At 43.1% G+C, this 21,116-nt stretch overlaps 1 protein-coding gene across 3 annotated transcripts in view; it reads right to left on the bottom strand.

The window, feature by feature from the left end:
• Nucleotides 1-1,723: 1,723 nt before the first annotated feature.
• Nucleotides 1,724-21,116, bottom strand: part of TMEM255B (transmembrane protein 255B) — a 67,410-nt gene continuing 48,017 nt past the window's right edge. For 2 of the 3 annotated variants that reach the window (XM_054654884.2, XM_077173353.1), the window contains 5 exons: nt 17,124-17,204; nt 13,159-13,244; nt 10,297-10,456; nt 4,941-5,084; nt 1,724-2,391 (listed from right to left, as the gene is read on the bottom strand). In XM_054654884.2, the coding sequence (XP_054510859.2) occupies nt 2,224-2,391; nt 4,941-5,084; nt 10,297-10,456; nt 13,159-13,244; nt 17,124-17,204 (639 nt within the window). In that variant the 3' untranslated portion in view covers nt 1,724-2,223. The other variant, XM_077173354.1, reaches the window with a different exon arrangement.

Here is a 21,116-nt window from a genome sequence, read left to right as displayed (position 1 = left end):
GGAAACATGAATCCTGTGGTATGTTGTGGTACTCTGCAGTTCCATACTAAATGTCACGTGTACAAGAGCATTTAATTCTCAAATTCAGAGCAGAAATTGCTCCCAAAGTTTGCATATGTGTGCATATATGTGTAGATGTTTTGCACAGACCACAATGACTCAAAATGTGGTTTAGAAGAGAAACTCTGAATTTCTCAGTCTGGAGAATGATAGAAGAGGTGGGGGGCAAGGTGGGGGCAGAGTGTAAAGATAAATTTTTTTAATACCCTACTACAGTACCATACTGAAGAAAGGTTTGGAAGAAGAGGTAGCTGCAATAAGCATTCCTCCATTCCTTCTCAGTCACTTGCTTCAACCCAAGAGAAACATTGATTTCATCCTTGTTTAGTTAGTCTAGGTGTTCAACCCAAAGGGATCAAGTCTGTTCTGGACTTTGAGTCCTCAAAATGGACCCAGGTGGTTCCCCTGGTAGTATTCATAGCAAGTAAAAAGAAGTAAATGTGTAGCTCCACTTCATAATCAGAGTGACTGTGCTTTTCACAGCATGTATTTGCACAAGAACTAAGCATTTGGGATGCATTAAATTAATGTTTAAAACAAAACAAATGATCTCTTTTCTGACTTCTGTTTTTCTCAGCCATGTTCATATAACTCACCTTGTCAACAAGGTGAGTAAGGCACCTCATCACTGGCCTAAAACTTTGCATCTCAGAAAAACCTTAATTGAACAAAAGGTGGCTTTTATGGTCCTTATAAATTAATCTCTTTTCTTATGTGTATCAGTACTGAATCGGCTTTTTACACATAGAGGTAAAACACATGAATTCAGAGATATTTTTTGTAAGTTGCAAAGTGTTATGCAAAAGGATGATCACTCTTTTTTCCATTTTAAGCAGGTCTGATGGTGTCCCTTCCTTTCAAAGGAAACTGTCAAGTAAGCTGGTTTTGTTTATTTAGTTTTTTTCAATATCTTCATAATACAGAGCAGCTGCTTAAAATGTTAATGAGAAATACCTTCCATTCCTTGTTTCACTCTTAGGCATTTCAGGAAATTTCTAGAGCTTCATTGCTGTCTAGACTGTAAGATCTATGGAGCAAGCAGCACCAACACCCTTCCTGCAGGAGCAAAATGCAGTGAAAGGGTGCAGCATTAAATGTGTTTTCATGCTGTTTGTAAGTACCCCTGTCCCAGAATAAGGCAAGTGTGTGCCAAAAGGAATCCCAGCTAATGTGAGGAGGCAGGGTGCAGACAACAGGGATATGGCTTTTTTCCTGTCGGTGGCACTGCCAAAGGTATTGTTGCTTAGCCTTTGGAGAAAATAAATACATTAAAAAAGGAATTGGGCCCCTTCATTCCTTTCATCCTTTCATTCACTCTCTTCCAGTCATTGTGAAATACCTGCATTAGGTCTTGGATTAACTTAAAAATAAATAAGAGCATTTAACCTAAAATGGTTTTGCTTGTGGCGCTCTTTTGACTAGAAAGGAATTAATTTGAACACTAAAGTGTAGCCTAAAATACATGTCTGGAAATGGTATTTTTAGTGCATTAATGTGACATTTTATTATGAAGACTAGACTGGCACAAAGTTCAGCTAAAACAGTCCAAATAGAATTAGCCTTTCCATCTGAAACTTGAAAAGAGAAACTATTTGGTAGGGTACTTCTTCCTCTGTTCTTTTGTTTTCCTTTCCTTCCAAATATACACAGCCTTAGGATAGTATAAACATACACAGTGAACTTTATTGTAAAATAATTGCCACACTTTATTGGTACAACACTTTCACCAGAAGAGTTATTAAACACTACAAGCAAACAAACTCTTGCTACCCAAAATTATTGACTCTGGGAGCTCCCGGCTACGCACTCAGACAACACAGGCTAAAACCCCTCAATATTGGTTCATGAAAGCAGAACACATATCTGGAGTGTTTTCTTCATTTTTCCTCTTGAAGAAAATCTATTCTGCAGTGGAGTGGGAGGGAAACATCTCATGCTTACAGTAGCCAGAAAGTTCTACTACATCTGACTGCAGGCACACAGGCAGGTGACATGCCTGCCCTCACTGCTCCAGGGCTTTGCCCTGCTCACAGGCTAAAAGCAGAGTGGCAGTAACTCTGTGCTGGGCTCCTTTGGGAAGTCTAGTGCCTGCACAGCACAGTTTCCAGAGGTTTCTTTAAAACAAAAGAAAAGCCTACCAGCTACTAAAATAAATTCTTTGTTCTATGGTGCATATGGTGGAGGCTTTTCCCCAGGCAAGCAGTAAGTCGGTGTATAGAGGGCTGGAGCATTTGGGGGAAGACCATAGCTGGAGCTGGATTGAGATGGAGGCTGAGTTTCTTCTGATAAAGAAATGTCAGTAGATGATGTTCCTGGAAAATTGCTGGCAGGCTGTATCAGACAAGGAAAAAGAACTTCTTCAGTAAAGGATTACAACCCCATTGCAGCTTTGTGTTGTTCGCCACGTGTTACATAATAAGCCCCGCAATTAAATTTCTCATGCATTGCAGCACAACATTAATTTTAGTTCTAAAGCACCTGCTTAAATGTAGCAATGATGGTGTCTAGTGAAACAAAGGATTCCATCTGTAACCCAGGTCATTTTTAATAGACATTGTGCAGACAGCTAGGCAATACAGCAGAACAGGAATTTCTGCAGGAAAAGATGCTTGGCTTCCTGGGTGAGGCACAGCACCTGACTGACTGATTAGGTTACGTGTACCTGCTCCTTTCCAGGCCTCACTGTGAAATTTAAATTACCTCAGATGTAATTAATCTCAGTTATAATACTTGCATAATTATTTGCCAAATGCAGATTCCTCTTAAAAGAAAATTTTACAGGTGGGCATGTGTCTCCCTCTTAGGCAGTCAGCTGTGATGGGGCTTTGCCTGAAAAAGGCACATTAAACAAACAGAGCTTAGGAAGTAGCCTATCTTCAGGAACAAGCAGGGTTCATTAAAACAAAAGAATGCATGTAGGGAATAATATTCTGGATAAAATCCTACTAGTGCTTTAAACCAAGTTTTGTCACTGATTTCAAGAGGGTGAGGATTTTACTCCTCTCATATGATAGCACGTGCCAGTCTGTGGGCTTCATCTGAAGACTTGGACTCAGCTCCCCTCAAGTTCAGACTTTAAAGTGAACTTAAAGTGCCTAGAATTTAAAAACAAGATAAAGTAATCATGGATCTTTTTCAAGCGAAATGAAAAATCTGGGGAAGTGATGTTCCCTGCTGCTAAAAAAAATTAATAGCCACAATCTAGAAGGCCAGGACCAGGGCTGCCCTTGGACAATGGCATCTCAGAGCTGTCCAGGGCTGGCAGACCCCATGCCAAGATGTTTGCTTCCTCCATGGGGCTCCATGTGAGCAGGGGCTGCTGCCCTGGATCAAACCCTCCTGGCAAGGAGAATGTTGTCCTGCATTGTATCACACAGTGCCTTAGTGAGTGAGAATGGGGACATCCCAACAGGAAGGCTTGTTTATGCCCTTTAACTCTCTGAGGCAGTGCAGGTACACTGACAGACCTGCTAGATACATCACCTCCAAACTTAGGTGTGGTGGTTTTGGGTTGGCTTGGGGCTTTATTTATTTCAGAGTTGTTGCTTCCCTCCCCTCTCAAACTGCAACCACTGCTTTCATTTGCCTGGAATTGTTTCTGCAGTGAGTTCTCTCTAGCAGGAATAGCTGGCACAACCCATAAGTGCTATCATCACCAGCAGTCCCTGCCCAGCTAATCAGGACCATTACCTGCCCAGCTGGCTGGCCTGTTACCAAGACTAGTTGGGACTGAACTGTACCAGTAAGGGATGTATTATTTTGTTGGCACATGTCACAGTAAACAAAAGAAATGCTGGTTACATCCTTTCAAAATGCACTCCTGCTATCACCATTTCTTTTTGCCATATGGCTGATTTATTTTATAGACTTTGCCTCTCTGGCCAGCATTTATTCAGTGAGACACTGGATTCAGCAAAGGGTCAGGAATGAAATGTCATATATCTTTAACCTGAGATAATCCACTAGTGACTCTAAAGGGTAGACCAGCTCAGTCAGGGTCTTCTACTCTAAGCTAAAACTTAATTTAGTTCCCCACACCTAAGTGTGCAGCCCTTTTGGGATGCCATGGGAGCACTTAGATGGAACATGAAGACCTCTAGCCCCATGGATTCAGCCCACAGCTCTCAAGCAATGGAAGCAGATGACAATTAAGCTTCTGGCTGTTCCTAATCACTTCTGCTTCCATCATTCATGATTTGTACCTCTGAATAAGTTTATTTTGATTTCTTAAAATTCATATACTGATGCAGAAATTACTTCTCTCCAAACTGCAACATAATGAGTTCATACATACAAGGAGGTGGCTTGCTTTTACTTTTTTCCCCAGGAACAGAGTTAAGTTTTCCTCTTGTTTCTTACTAACCATCCCAGTGGATCCCAGTGTTTCTTACTAACCTCTCCTGACTTGGGAACAGCTCCTGGTGTCTACCTCTCAATATTGTGAAAATGAAGGAAGATAAATGAACAGACTTATTTGAAAAAGTAGAAATCTAGGGAAATAATGGTGTTTATTTTGGAGTGCAGATAAGAATTTGGGGTAAATGCAATGTATTTCTAGTTCTCAGTGGACAGAGGACTGAACAGTCACAATGGATCCTCATGACTACTTACATGAATATTTTCAGTTAATTTCACGTGTTTCTACCCCATTCTCTCTCTACTCTTGGCAACTCTTACCTCACCAGCAGGTGAGAGTCCAAAGGACAACCAGAGAAATCCTGAGGTCTGAGAACAGACCAGAAAACTAGGCACAGACTAAGTCATCCCACAGACAAATCTGGGAGCTGGGATCCTGCTAAGACTTGCCTCTGCAGAGTTTGTACTGAGCAGCAGGTAATGCTTTTGTGATGGTGTGAGAGGGGTGTGTGTCTGTGCTGTACCTGAAGAGGCAGTGGGTAGGAGGGATAGGTAGAAATTGTTGCTGCAGAAGGACAGAACCCAGCATAGGTCAGGATCTGCTGGGCAGGATTGTACAGGATCTGAGGAGGAGGTGCAGCACTGAAGGCAATTTGGGACAGAGGTACCTGTTGAGCACACAAGACAACAATATATCAGTACAGTGCAGAGGGGGCTGGAGCAGGAGCTGCTCCTAACACAAGCAACAAGACAATTTAACAGCTTTCTATTTTCCAACACAATACCAGCAGTACAAAACCAGCAGACAGAATGAGAGGAGGGTGTATCCGGAATGAATTTTCTAAGTAAAAATACACAGCTATTTTAATCTTCTTCCCTTGGAAAAAGGCTGCTGGTGCTTCCCTAGCAACAGTTACAGAAGCACTGGCAGGGCTCCAGATCTGAGACACCGTGAAGTGCACAGCATACAGCTTTGGCTGCCCCTTCTTATTCATCCAGCACCAAACACCAAGTTCTTCACCATTTGCTGCTGACTCCTTCCAATAGCAACTACCTGATGCCCTCAAGTCTTTTTTCTCTGCTTTCCTACAGAGATTTACCTAGATCTTCCTTTCCAGATCAGTTGCTCCTCTTTCACAGCTCACTCTCACTTGGGAGTTTGCTGCTGGCTCTCCAGCATCACTTTCAATGTGCTTACCTCACTCCTACTGCAGAATATCCTTCTCTCATGGCTTTATTGGCATGTCTTTTGATTACAATGCAAAACCAGCTAAACCAGCTAAAAAATCTTGGTCAGGAAGAAAGATCAAAAGCTGGATGTGAAAGAGGGTTTGTGTTAAACCCTAAAACCCTGTGCTATATAACAATTTGTGAAGGACAGCAGAGCAACAGAGCTTTGTGAAATATTTTCATGAGATAAATCCAGTGGTTTCTTTTATTTCCTTTGTTTTTGTTAGCAGATTCCTCCACATGAGAACATGGAATTTTCTTTTCACTGAAATAATAAAATATGGTAGTTGCCAGACAAATGCTGAAAGCAGCAGCCAGGATTTTTTTTTTTTACATCCTTTCAAATTTATCAGTGGGAGATATAAACCACTGCACCCTCTGGAGACAGTGTGAGATCTCTCTGTGATTGAGAAAGAAGTATATTAATTGTGTTTGTACATGGAAAACATCATCTAGGTCCCTGATGTACCACAGAAGGTTACTGATTAATCCAGGGTTAGTTTCCTGGGGAAATCTGGCATTTCAGGAGCTGGCATGGAGAAAGGCTGGGATCAAAGGCAGAGAGATCATTTCACAGGAGAAGGCAAAAGTCCCTCATCTTCAAGGCACCCTCCTCAAAACACTCTCATCTTCAAGGTACCCACCTTTCTACCTGCCCTGCTGGGTGGATGTGCTGGGGAAGAGACAGTGCCTCAGGAGTAGGGAGGAGCAGGTAACCTGCTTGCTTCAGACCCAAAGGGTTGGGGCCAGTGCACAGCCCCAGAGTGTGCCCTTCCTCCCTCAGAGGAGGGATAAAATCAGATCCCTCTGACATAAATGAGTCAAGAAACTTTATCCACAGGTGTGAAATACAGATGCCTGTTCTGCATCTGTCACCACCTTTCTGGTGTGGGTCTCTTTGGGTGCTGCTGTGTGACCCCCTTTGGCTTCTTAAGGACCTCTCTCAGTCCTCTCACATTCCATCCACCCACAGACCAATGCTCTGTAATTGCTAAGGATGAACATCTCAACAGTCCTAGAAGATAAATTTGGGGAGTCATCCATGCCACACCTACTAATTCAAAGCACCTTATTATCATGCTATCTGGTCTCAGCCCAGGGCCAGCAACAATTTATGGTTACTGAGGTTGGTTGGATGCTTTTATCAAGTATTCCAGTAATGACTCTGTGTTAAATTACCTAAAATACACGGCTGGGTTGAGACATTCTAAACTGCACCAACACCCAAGTCAAAAAGATAAGGAGCTATGAACTAGCCAGGAGTGCTACCAGTGCCAGCTCACTCAGCTCACTGGCCTCACACAGACCTGCCAGAGCATTTATGTCTGACCTCCAGCTTCTTTCACATCAGACTGCATGAGTAGTTGCATGAGTGCTAAGACATGAACCCATGGCAAGTAGCTGAGTAATTAGGGGTTCATTTTGCTTTCCTTTTTAGAGCAGGGGGAAGGAAGAGGAGAGGGGAAAAAGCAATGCTATTTAATCTGTTCAGATTCCTTTAAGGACTGCAAGAAGGGGACTAATTAAAACAACTTTTAAAAGGCATCCCCTTCCCACCCCCCATCCTCCCCTCAGGACTATCACTAGTTCAGATTAATGCAGCCCTAAACTCAGGGCAGGCAGATTCCTTGGCAAGGTGTGTCAGAAAAACATCCAGAAGCCATCAAATGAACACGGGACAGGGAAAGGAGTTTCTAGATTAACTCCTCATCAGCAAGTGAAATTTTCCATGTAACTCTTTACCTGCAACTTCTGTAAGAAATAATCATAGTGTGTTATCATTTTGGGTACCTTGAGTACATCTATCGATGTAGCATCTTGATCTGCTTTTCTGTTAGAGGTGACTTTAAGGTAACTGTCTCCATGTCCTGTATCCAAGCATGCTATTGATCTTAAAAGGAGATCAGGGGAGCGTGCCAGGGTCTGCAGGGAATTTGTCACAAGAAAGAAAAGCCAAAATAATCAAAACAACACTTTTTTTTCTGTCCGGGAAATATGATGGCTTTAAAGGAAAGGGCACTGTTTTGCAAACTCTCCCCTTTGTAACATGGTTTGGCTGCCAGGATTCCCCAGAGATAAACATGATGTTTTTTGTTTGACTAGTCAGCCTGGCCTTGTGTTTTCTGGAGGTCAATCCCAAAGCAATGCTGTGAGGCATTTCAGGGGGCTTTGCAGTTCTCCCTGCAAAATGCCAGTGAGCATTTATGTGAGAAGGTGGCATCTTAAAGCAAAGTAAATAGTTCTCTCACTTACTTTAAAAGGTTTTTTTTTTTTTGCTCTTTTTATTTCAGCCCCATGCCCCTTTCTTTTCCTCTTCTACTTGATGTTTTCTTGGCCCCTGTCTTCCCCCAAGAGTTACTCCTTTTGTAAGGGAGCAGCAGATTAGCAAATTATTTCTGGTACTAACTCAAAAGAACCCTGAGAAAGCACAGGCAGGAGCAAGGAGCAGTCCTTGCATCTTGGATTGCTGCTTTAGTAATACTTTCACAAGCATGGCTGAGGTGACTGACACAAATTCATCTTTCCCTTGAACTATGACATCCTTTTCCTGCTCACACGCAGTGGAGACATTGAACAGCTTATTCAGATGAGGTTTTTAGCTGGAGCCCTGACAGGCTCACTCCAGCTAAGCCAGGGGTCAAACTGCACACCCACTGCTGCTGTGATTTCCCTCCCTGGTTTTATGTCACCCCGTCAGAGGACCCAGACCATGATGCAGGCTCTGCCTCCCAGCAAGGGAATGTGCCAGATCATGGAGACTGCAGCTCCCCCAGGAACATCCCCTTGGCTTGATGTTCCTCACCAGCAGTGCAGTGATGGCCCTGCAAAGCACAGAGCTGTATCAGAGCATCAGCCCAAATCTCATGTAAGCTTAGGTTTGAGCAAGGCAGGTTAGGTGGACTCAGGCTGGCTCTCTGCATGCTTCCCACAGCTGCACTCACACCCATCTGCTAGGCAGGAGAAAACATTTGGGGGCACTAAGCTTCAGTGCTCTCCCAAAAACTTACTGTAGGTGATAGCTGCCTTCACTCCAAATGCAAGCTGCTCTTCCTTTCCCTCATTTCCCACTGTGGTTGTTTCTGTTCCCCTTCTGCTCCTCTCACAGGGAGGGGATGAATTAAGATGGGAAAACTGCTTTCCACTCCCTTTGGGCAGCTGCAAGTCTTCAGTGGCTGGCTGCAATCAGTTATCAATTCCTTGCAGGAGTCCCCTGCATAAAGGAGAGCTGTGGTGCACACAAGCACAGCATCGTGGTGTGCACAGGGAGTAGTTAGAAGACAGCATTCCTTAGTGAAGCAAAAGAGGATGTTGAAGCATCCTGAGCACACAACTGTTTAAATAAAAATTTAACTGGTACTTCAGAATTCATCCCCATTCTTAGGGAAAAGAACTACACAAGGCTGAGCAGTCACAAGTAGGATTTGACTTTTACATGTTAGCCACAAATTAGCATCCTCAGACTCCATGCTGGCCCACACATTCAGTGATGAATTAGAAGGGAAAAAACATATGCCACTAAGTGAATTGCCAGCATTTGTTCACACTGTTGTGGTATTTTTCTTCCATTCATGTATTTGACAGGGCTTGACCCACTTAGCTGTGAACAGCTGGCAACAGCTTTGCCTAAAGGTATAAATCCATGAGAGAGGCTGAATTGTTAAGGGACAACGACTCAAAACATTCCTCCATTTGTTGAAACCCCAAGGCGCTCAGCTGAGCTGGAGGAGGTGAACTTTTGGGTGTGTAATGGCTAAACCTCTGATCTGATAAGGCACAGGCTGTGAGTGAGATAGGAGCTGGATCCTGTGGAGATGGATTGTTCCCATTGTCATGCTAACTTGTGGTCTCTAGCACAAACCACTGGGTTGTGGGGGTCCCCCTCCTCCCCCCCAGGGAAGTACCGGGGAATTCAGGACATTTGCCTGTAGCATCTTTATCTCTACTGATGGGACATAACTGACTCAACTGCTGCTAAGATAGGCAGCTCTGCTGTCTTAGAAGGTGTCAAGGCATCCCATAATTCACATTATTATGTCAAGCTCCCCGCTTAGTGGGAGATACCTGAGCATTCCCACCTGAACCAGAGTGAATATAGACCCACTAGATGCTGTGTTCTGGGGATTTCTCTCCACCACGTCTTCAGGATTTCCTCCATCACCAGACAGATGTGGTCAGCGACCACCACCTTGACCAAGACTGCACAGCAACCAAGCCTTGTCTCTTGTGGGTGATGAGATCCTCACACTCCTGTCGTCTCTTTCTTTCTCCCTGTGTGCATCCTTGGGTGATGTTGTTGCACTTTCATATTGCAATTCTTTAATCTTTTATTACTGTAGATAATAACCACCAAAACGGCTCCATAGCTGTTTTCCTTTGCAACCAAATTGTTTTATAATAAATTCTACATTGTTTATTTAAAAGCAGTGACATTTAGTGTTGTTTCGTTCTAATCTGCTCCAAGGGAGCTATTAACAAGAACCTGGGTTACGCTCTTGGTACCTTCTGTGGTGGCTCACATTCCAGACTCCCACAACACCCAGGAAACACATTTAAAGCATCTCCTTTGTACATTTATACTTCCTTGGTCTTAATTTGATAATGCCAACACACAGAAAGTCCTCACATAAGGCAAAAGACTGTGAGCCTTACCATGTCTTTAAAAGCCCCAAGAATGGCAGCGGTGATAATCCCCAGGAACAAGCCGATGATGTTGAGGACTGTGGAGGACCACAAGAGTCTGTACAGGTGGAGCACATCCTGACAGCTGCTCACACCAAGAAACTCATAGTAGCTGGAGGACTGGTCTGAACTGAAAGAGAATGCAGAGACAATGTCACTGCAGCGGGAATGGTTTTGCACACAATACAGGATCCTTCCTTCTTGCTTTCCTCTTTGGCAAAGTACTACACCCATGCTCCCACCAAAAACTGCTCAGAAGAACTGGAGAAAGCCCTGCTGAAAAACTGGCTCTGCTAAGGCCAGCATCAAATGCAATCCAACCCTAGTTTGGCTGATTGATGGTGGTTACCAGCATGGACCCTTCTTTATTTTTTGTTCAGTGTCTCTAAACAGAGACATAATCTTGGTCTATGGAGGCTGCCCTTTCCATTTAGCTACCAGATAAAGCTTGCTTAGCTTTGCTTTTTTACCCATCTCACCTAGAAATCTGCTGGCATCTCAAAAACTGGGGAAGGCAAGTTTCTTAAGCATTAATTCAGCTACAGGAAGGGAGATATTGCCAGCTAGCTACATTTGTTTATGGTGTCTGTGGTTCCAACACAGTACAGTATAAAGATGTCTTTACACTTGGGTTTGTACTATCCAGAAATCTTTGTTCATATTTCTACACCACATTGGTTATTGTAAATCAGGCATGTGGTGAAGTTACACCTCATTTTCTTGCCAAAAGCCAGAAATATCCTACTGCAGAATTTGAAACCACAGGTTCCTGCAGTTCTATCCAGTACCTACCTTAATTTGAGCCCACTAATGATCTTCTAGGGCAGCTATTTGAGTAGGAAAGATTTTCTTAAATGCCAAGCCTGTTTTTCCACTGTTAGGAAATTGCCAAATTGCCATCAGATTATGGTGGAAACCAGAAGTGGGCAGTTTGTGTTCACTCCTCTGTTCCCCCATCCCCAGTGCATGTGTGGTTAGGGAAAGCTCTGCAGAGCAGTCCACAACATTTCTGGGAAGCACCAAGCCAGGCACAGTAACTTCTGGAAATATCCAATCAAGCTTCAGGTCATGGTTCTGGCACTGAAGAACCACTACTGTTGAGTTCACCTGGGCCCTGCCATGAGCCATCTTAACCAAATAAACTACAGCTTCATCTGCCATGAGGCTGAGGAAATTTGATTTACAATCCTGCCTTCATATCAGTCTATTCTAGGCTGACAACAAATCATTTTGTGGGCCTGTGCCTCTTCCTACTTCTCTCTAGCCATCCTGTGAACTGGAATTGCCAAGTCTCCAGAGCAGCATGACTGCTTATTTACTCTGGATTTGTCCATGCCAGTGCCATAAGATCTTGCTGTCCACTGTAGAATGTTGACAATAGGAGAATACACACATTTAACATATCATTGGATAATGTCACAGCAATGAGCAGTCCTAAGTGTTTCAAACAAACTCAATGTCTTAGAAAAATGGCACTGAGGATCTCCATCTGAAAGGGAAATATGCCTGATCTCTCCTTGTGGTTTCTTTAAGCAACAGTTTCAGTCACTTTTTTTGACAACTCCCAGTACTTTTACCCCTTTAACAGTCCTGTTCTTTTCTGTGTTGAGTTGGGCTGTTTGGTTCAGTGTTAACATGCAGACATTAGCTGTGTACCATGGAAGGAAACATTCTCACATACTGCATTGCAAATATGATGTTCCATCATCTGTCTGTTATAGAAAAGGTACCAAAGCTGAGCATTCTCTACCTTTCCCACTTGTTTTGTACACCTCCATCATGTCCATATTTAACATTTTTTACATAAGCAAAAGTCTCTACATAGGATTTTAATTAATTTCATAGACCTTCATTCACTTTGTGTCTCCCATCTGCATAAATCACTTCCCTCTAGTCCCAAATGTTCTTTTACTTCTCTAGTTGAGATATCATTTGGATAAAAGCTACCTTTTCATGCAGAAGCTTTGTGTAGAAGCTTGATTGTTCCCAACTTGTTTCCCTACGCCTAAAATGTTTATGTCTGGCATCACACTAGACAAGTCCTACAGAGGACTGAGGTTATTCAGGGCTGCTAGTATGTAAAGAGGAGGCAAAACCAAAATAAAATAGGTGTAGGAAGGAAGAAAGATGAGAAATACGCAGGGGGAAAGAAGGAAAAGTAACTGTGGCTGAACTGTAGAGGGTTGCAGAGATTGCATGAGAGTGCATGGTAGGATAATATACAAGGGCAGGTAGAGATAAGACAAGAAAGAATGGTTTAAAAAAACACAGGGAAGATTTAGGTATTAGGAAGAAATTCCTCACTGTGAGGGTGGTGAGACACTGGAACAGATGTTCCAGAGAAGCTGTGGATGTCCCATTAGTGGAAGCATTCAAGACCAGATTGGATGAGGCTCTGAACAGCCTGGTCCAGTGGAAGGTGTCCCAGCCCATGGCAGGGGAGCTGGAACCAGATGGTCTTGAAGGTCCCTTCCAACCCAAACCATTCTGTGATTCTATGACAATAAGATGTGCAAAGGGTGAGCCAAGCAGAAGATGGGAAAAATGCATTGCCAGACCAACAGTATATCTGAGCAGGGATGTAACTGAGTGATCAGTTTTGAAGACATGGCAAAATGCTTATGGACATATTCAAAGGAAAAGAAACTTAAATAATACCAACACAAATGAACAACTCCTGACATACTTTGTGCTGCCATCAGGATTTCAGTTGCAGAGAAACTGGATTTCTCAGCATACAAGCTCCCTGTGTTACTTCTTCAGGCCCTACCAGTTACAAGGACAACCAGCCAAGAACTTCTCAGAGGCCACAGAATACACACAGGTACTTACTTCTCACAGTTGTACAGATCACAGCAATAGCATGTGTTACTCTTCACTTTCAGCTGGCACCTGCTGTTTAAGGTATGACATGTAACCTGCCAAAAAAGCAGAAATTTACTTTAATGCTCAATGTTTCACTGTTGTGTGAATCATCCTACTGTACTGACCGCAAAAAAACCCCAGCTACTACAACATTGTCAGGTTGTATTCCCTGTTGTGCAGAAAGATCCTGAGATTCCAAATTCATGACTGGAAGCCAGAAGGCCACCCCTGAGCTCACAGGAGTCCTGAGTCTGAGGACATTTGCACTATGGAGCCCAGAGCTCCCAGGACCAGACTGCAGCCAGGGCTGCCAGAGTTTTCAAGCACTTTGCTCCTGGTGCTATTCTGCTGAGACCCAGAGTGGGCAGCCAGGAGCCTCAGAGCTCTACAGCTGTGACAAGCTGACTGTGGGTCTGGAGAGATACACTACAGCAAACACTGAAGTGGATAAGAGAACCAGTCAATTATAGTGGGGAAATGGCAAGGGAGCCAATTTATCTGAACAGCTTCCAATAAATGGGAGCTCTCCCCTTTCAGTGAAACCCTTCTGAAGAAGGAAGTAATTATGAATAACAGCAAGAATAATCTTCAAACCCACAAACAGAATAATTCAGAAAAGATTCAAGCACTCCAGTAAATAAGTACCATTTATTGCAGGCTCTCAAATTCAAAACTGAAAAGGTTTATTTATGTGAGGAGGAATTGCAGGGATGGACAGATGTTAGAACAATAAAGGCAGGCACACATAAGCCACTCTCCATCCAGACACAAAATCATTTTAATGACTCCTTAAGTACAGTAAGCATTAATCACTTCTATTTGGCACTACAGACCAATTGAAATACTTAATATGTAAGGTTTTGGGGGTTATTTTTCCCTGAGAGTTTTAGCTTCTGGACTTTGAAATCCTGGAGAGCTGTCAGGTTTTAAAAGCTAGCAGTCAGAAAATACATTCTTTCTATAGCTTTTATTTGATAGGAAAAAAATCTCTGTAACCACTAAGAACTATATTGTTCACAAAATGCAATTAAAATATATTATTGAATAGAAAACTACTCATAATGAAAAAGTAGAAGGAACATGCTTAGGAATACATGTCTGCTTTTGACAAGTTTATCAGACTCAGGCTAAGCTCTGGCTTAGCCACGAATGTTTTACTCTATGGAATAGTGTCCACAAGAGATGTTAAACTAGATGTTTCTCACTTCCTAAGTCCTGGATCTGTGTATTCTTTTAGTATGAAAATTGTCACTGTTGATAAGTCTGTACTCCTCATGTGCTTGTTCCCAGCAAAAAGGAAAACCTTGAACACACACACACTCAGCAACAGAGCAAGTTCATCTCATAACTGGTCTCCAACTTGCTACACTTGGCCTTAGCAGGATTTGATCAAGCAGTGGAAGACGGGTGACAAAACGAATGTTAGAAGGAGATTAAAATGATTCCTTGGGATTGCTTTGCTGCTCAGGACAAGGCTGCACCTGTAGATAGTGTCTCATACAAATCAGCTCTTCTATCCCAAAATGGTAGGTAATAAAAGGACAGTCTCAGTCTAGGCTGCCGTCTGGAAATGGAGCTCACAGTTTGATATAGGCACATCCCACTTGTCACAAGGACACCTCACCCCGAGACAGGACCTTGTTTCATCACCATTACTCTATTGTGTCTGAACTTACTGGAGTAAGGGCTAAGGGCTTTGCTGGCCTGAAGTCACAATCAGCTGCAGCTGTCAGCCTGAGCTGCAGCTGACTGCAGAAGAGGAGCACCTACTGTCACTGACCACATCAGCTTAATCAAGGCAGTGACTGAACCATCCCACATGGCTGCTTCTCAAAGCAGAATGAAAACTAATCCTGGAGCACAGTGTGCTACCTCAGCCATTTTTTGGGATGTCCTACACTTTTGCATTCAGTGGATCTTCAGACTTTGGTTTTGACCCCCTCTATGCAGTGACAATGGCCCAGGATCTGCAGAGTTAAAACACCATTTTCCATTACACATGCATGATTGGGATAGGAGGGCTTTATAAGATGGAATGGGTTGCTAAAAAGTGGTTTGTTCTCATGCATGGTTTGGGGACCAATTCTGATAGGAAATAAAAGTAGTTTTTCTCTCTCCAAGCATTAATAAAGCCAGTCTGCCTGTTTGAATGGAGAAGGCTAGAAGTACAAAACAGGGAGATCAGCATGACCTTAAACATGATTTTGGCTGCTTCTACACTACGAGACACATAGGAAGGCCAAGGAAGTTGGCCAAGGAAGTAACTGTAGTTATCTATTTTTATCACTGCATTTTTAAAACATGCATAGAACAAGACACTCCTTTTTAGGAGAACAGTGAATAAACCAAAATAAACAAATTAGTGTGTGGTGTGAGCAAGGGTGGTGGAAACAGGCCGTTTGTGGGTGTTCTGCATGTCAAGACCTATTATTTCATTTCAGTGACCAGACACACAGCTTTTTCATGTCCTGGACATTTGTGATTTATTTTTTCTCCTCAGCATCAATTGAAGATATGTTCTCCTGTCGTGGTAATTGCCAGTAAATCAAATTCTTTCTGCTTTGAGCAAGGAGAACTGAAACAGGCAGACCAAATGAGCTAGAAATCACTTACAGGTGAGAGATGTAAATCAAAAGGAAACTTGCAGTCAGTAAACAATCTGCTTTCCTGGTTAAGTGTTTCCCTGGCATGCAGAGCATGCCCCCTGCTCACTACCTGGCAACCTTTGGAAAAGCAAAAGCCAAGTATAAATGCTATGAATTCCTAACTCTGAATTAGTATACATTGACTCTAAATCAGTGAACAACCAGACAAGAATGTTATTAGAAATGACCTACACTTCTAAAAGATATGGGGTTTGATTTTTTTCCAGAATAGAGGAAGCAGCTCTGGGTGGCCCAAGTTTAGACATTCCCAGAACCAGCAGAGCTGTGGAAAACCATCTGGCCAGAGGCCTGAGGCTGGGGTCACCTGCAAGGAATTGTGGTCAGTGGGACGCCAACCACATTCTCATTACAGGAATCAGAAGCATTTCTCAGGCCATGTCTGAGTCTGAGTGTGCATGCACACTTTAGAAGAGGAAGGAGTAAATCTTACAGGAAAGGGTGTTGTCACACTTAAGAAGTTTGTCTGGGTCAGTCTTTTACATGAGATCAGTGAAATATTTTTGCCATACATTTTCTGGAATCAACAGCAGGATGCCCTAGCAGCATGACTTATAAGGAGCTGCTTAACCTGCTAGTACACTTTGCTAAGCTTTCTAGAAATATTAGTGGTACCATTCCCCATACACCTTTTCCTAGCCATGGCAGGAATGGTGATGAAAAACCAAAGGTTATACCACTGTTTAGCTGTTCTCCATTTCACTTTTCTATTCACTCCCACCAATTTACCACAATAATAAAATAGGAAAAGAAACTAACTCTGGACTTTTCAGGAATCAAGCCATTTGGATATGGGCACTTTCCTGACCGTGTTCCTGTCACTGAGATAATAAGAAATGCTGCATTCAAACTACTGATGTTCTTGACCTGTGTTGGATAAATACAGAGATTTGAAGTCTTCTGGATGATAAATATGGATTAATTTCGATATTTCCTAATCCACTTGGAGTCTACAAAAGCCTTCTTAGAGGAAGATGCTAATGTGACAAACATATTCCAGACAGTTATTCTACAGCATGGATGGACTAGGAATCATTCCAACCCCAGAGTAAAGTACTAGATACAAACACTGATGATGACTCAAAACCACACTGACTGTAGTGATTTTAAATCATCAGAAGCTTGGACAAGCAGAGAGTCACTTGTGGGAGAAAAACAGTGGCATTTCTATCTACCCATGATCTACATGCACGAGCATGCTCTCAAACATCTCCCTCGCTCCTCCCCAGCACAGCAGAAACGAACACATGATGAGGTGAGTTTGTTTACCTCAGTCTGGTAGGCATCATATAGGAATCCTATTCCACTTGAATAAAACTGGCATCTTTTGTTATACAGAGGTCTGGGTTCCTGTAAAGAGAAAAACAGCCAAAAAAGTGATTGGTTTGGAGGAAGTGGAAGGCACTATGTCCATGTCCCCATGTGGATGTTTACAGCTCTGTGGAGCTGAAGCAGTGCAGTCACTTGGGTAAAAGGCTCACACCCCCTGTGTTGGCTTTATTTCCTGAATGGCTCTCCTCAGGGTTACATTTTCCATTCTCACTCCACCGCTAAGATATGTGAGTATCATCTGTTTTTCTCTAAAAGACATCACCTCTGGCATTTAAGCACTTGACGTCATTTAACCACACTCGACGTCAAATAGCACTGCTCTGACAATGGTCCAGTCATTCTTTTTTCTGGTGCAGTTTCTTACCTAAGAACCAAAATTTATTTTGCAGGTTGTTTTCAAGATATTGGACTTTCTTTTTAAAGAATTTCAACAATGTCCATGTTGAGAACAAAGTAAAAGAGATAATAGTTTGAGTATTCCACTTACAACACACACTTCAAACCCCAGAAGTAAAACAAAGAATAATTAAGAAATTAAGGCAAAAAGAGAAAGCAATTCACGTTGTTTGGTTTTGCCTTATTTTCCATTATGCAGTTGCAAAAGATGCATTCACTGTTCATATTTCATATTTTGCTTGTAACAGTTCCCATAAATTGATATAAAGGAAGAACACAATGAAATATCCGTGGAGAGATGGAAAATGTGTGCTTCTGACTTTGGCAAACAGCCACTTTGAAGCCTGGAGGGTGCATACCTCAGTCAGTTTCAGGACTAGACAATATTTGCTTTGGGAGGATTTGACAGCTTGAGTCCTCTGTGATCCAATGTCTATCCCAAAGCAGTCTTGGAATTACTTATGTTTGCAAAAAAAAAAAAACCAAAAGACTTTCCATCACTTATCTAGTCCTGATCTGTGCCTTCAAAAGCATGAAGAGCTGGGAGCATGTGTGACCTGTTGGAAGGTAGGAGGGATCTGCAGAGGGACCTGGAATGGTTGGATGGATGGGCAGAATCCAATAAGATGCAGTTTAATAAGTCCAAGTGCTGAGTCCTGCATTTTGGCCACAATAACCCCCTACAATGTTACAGGCTGGGGATGCCATGGCTGGACAGTGCCCAGGTGGAAAAGGACCTGGGGGTACTGGTCCATAGCCAGCTGGACATGAGACAGCAGTGTGTCCTGGTGGCCAAGAAGGCCAATGGCATCCTGGCCTGGATCAGGAATAGTGTGGCCAGCAGGAGCAGGGAGGTCATTCTCCCCCTGTACTCGGCACTGGTGAGGCCACACCTTGAGTGCTGTGTCCAGTTCTGGGCCCCTCAGTTTGGGAAGGACATGGAGACGCTTGAGCACATCCAGAGGAGGCAACGAGGCTGGTGAGGGACTTGGAACACAAACCCCACAGTGAGGAACGGCTGAGGGAGCTGGGGGTGTTTAGCCTGGAGAAAAGGAGACTCAGGGACGACCTTACCACTCTCTACAACAGAAAGGTGGCTGTAGTCAGGTGGGGGTTGGTCTCTTTCTCCAGGCAGCAGCTAATAGAACGAGAGGAACACAGCCTTAAGTTGCACCAAGGGAAATACAGTTTGGATATTAGGAAAAAAAATTTTATGGAAAGAGTGATAAAGTACTGGAATTGTGTGCCCGAGGCAGTGGAATCATGATCCCTGGATGTGTTTAAAAGAAGACTGGACATGGCACTCAGTGCCATGGTTTAGTTGAGGTTAGGTCATGGGTTGGACTCAATGATCTTGAAGGTTTCTTCCAACCTAGTGATTCTGTGTGATTCTGTGATGCTGTGGAAGCACTCAAGCGCTCATTGCTCCTCAGTAAGTCAGTCAGACCAGATCCGAGACAGAAGATGCAAACCCACAATCTGCCATCCCCTCTTTCCGTGCCAACTTACCAGCAAAGGATTATTTAAGTTGTTAACATAAATCTTCACTGATTAACTTACACTGCATTTTAAAGCTTTAAAATCTATCCAGGAATAACCCAGATTTTGCATAAAGACCTGCACTACTTCAGCTCACAAGCAAAGTATTCTCTGTTTGTTGGATAATGAAGTGTGAACTGTATAAATCTGCTGATCCAAAATACAGAATTAGTTAAAATGCAACACTAGGCAGGAATGTAGAGAGGTCAATGAATAAAGCTTCTCCATCAGCTTGTTTGCCTTTCTGATTACTCCAGCAAACTTAAGCAAGTTTGGACACCAACTCTCAAGGGTTAGAGAAAGGTTAGCTTCCTGCATCCAAAAATATTTATTTATACTACACAAGTGTAAGGAAAAAAAGCTTCAGTAACTCTTCTTCTCTAGAGGAAAAGCAAATACCACATGAACAGCATGCCATGTCTTGAACTAGGTTAACATTCTTCCACAGTCCTGGGAAAGCATTAGCCTTTAGCCATGACTTCCAGGGACAGATCTGGTTGGGAGGTCTAAGAGGATTGCAGTTTCTTTGCCAGAACAAGGAGCTGATGAGGAGAGGAGCTCTGCTGGACTTCATAGTTACAAACAAGGAAAGATTACTCAGGGATGTAAAGGTCAAGGGCAGCCCTGCCCCTAATGTTATGCTGGAGTTCAGAATCTGAAGAGGATGGAGCAGGATTCCAAGAAGAAGAAAGGAGAATCGGCTTATTCAGTGATATGTTTGGAAGACTCCTATGGGATTCAGTCCTGGAAAGCAACGAGCCCCCGGAAAGTGGGTCGATATTCAAGGTTCATCTCCTCCAAATTGAGAAACAGTTCATCCCATCTAGCAGGAAATCAAGCAAAAGCAGCATGAGGTCTGTGTGGATAAACAAGGAGTTTCAGATGTAACTTGGGCATGAAAAGGAAGTCTACGAGAAGCGCAAGAAAGGGAAAATCACCAGGGAAGAAAAGAGAAAAGTTATATGAGCCTGCACAGATGGGGTTAGGAAAGCCAAATCTCTCTTGGAATTCAGTCCAGGAAGGGTTGCAAAGGGCAGGAAGAAGGGCTTCTATTGGGTGTATTAGCAGCAAAAGAGAAATCAGGAAAATGTGTGCACATTACTGAATAAGGCAGGCAACATAGTACAAAGACATGGTAAAGATCAAAGTATTCAGTGCCTTCTTTACCTTGGTCTACAGTGGAGACCAGTGGGAAAATCTGGTACAAGAAAGAATTGCCCTTGCAAAAGGGGGATCAGTTTAGAAAACATTTAAGCAGACTGGAGATACATCCTGTCTTCAAGCATTACAAGAAAGACAATCAAGGGAGTTACACAATGATGGGAAGGGATGGAGCAAATAATCATGGAAACAATATCCAAACATCTCAAGGACATGAAGGCAATTTGGAGTAGTCAGCATGGATTTACAAAGTGAGAGTCATGTCTGAACCACCTATTGACCTTCTACAAGGATGTGACTAGCTTGGTGGATGAGTGGAGCTTCTTGCTCACCTGCTTCTGGATCTTTATCTTCACTAATCTCTCCGTCAGTCTCTCATTCTCACAGACAAGCTGATGAAATAAGGGCTAAATAACTGGAGAGTGAGGTGGACTGAAAGCTGGCAGAACTGCTGAGGTCGTAGTGCTGGGAGCAGTGACATGAAGTCCAGCTGGAGGTGACTTAATAGTTGTCTACTCCAGGGATTAATGCTAGGATAATATTGTGTAGCATCTCAATTACTGAACTGGGTGATGGGTAGAGTGCAGCCTCTGCTAGCTGTCAGATGATACAAAACTGGGATGAGTGGCTGAAACACCACAGGACAAGCGTCATTATTCAGAGAGACCTGGGCTGGAGAAATGGCCCACAGGAACCTCAACAAGTTCAGTACAGGAAAATGTCAAATCCTGCACCTGGGGAGGAATAACCCCATGCACCAGAAAAGAGTGGGGCCTGACTGTCTGGAGAGCCACTTTACAGAGGGTCCTGGTGGGTAACAAGTTGAACATGAGC

This window comes from Agelaius phoeniceus, chromosome 2 (assembly GCF_051311805.1).
Source record: "Agelaius phoeniceus isolate bAgePho1 chromosome 2, bAgePho1.hap1, whole genome shotgun sequence".
Lineage (NCBI taxonomy): Eukaryota > Metazoa > Chordata > Aves > Passeriformes > Icteridae > Agelaius > Agelaius phoeniceus.
This window is presented reverse-complemented; position numbering and strand designations above follow the sequence as displayed.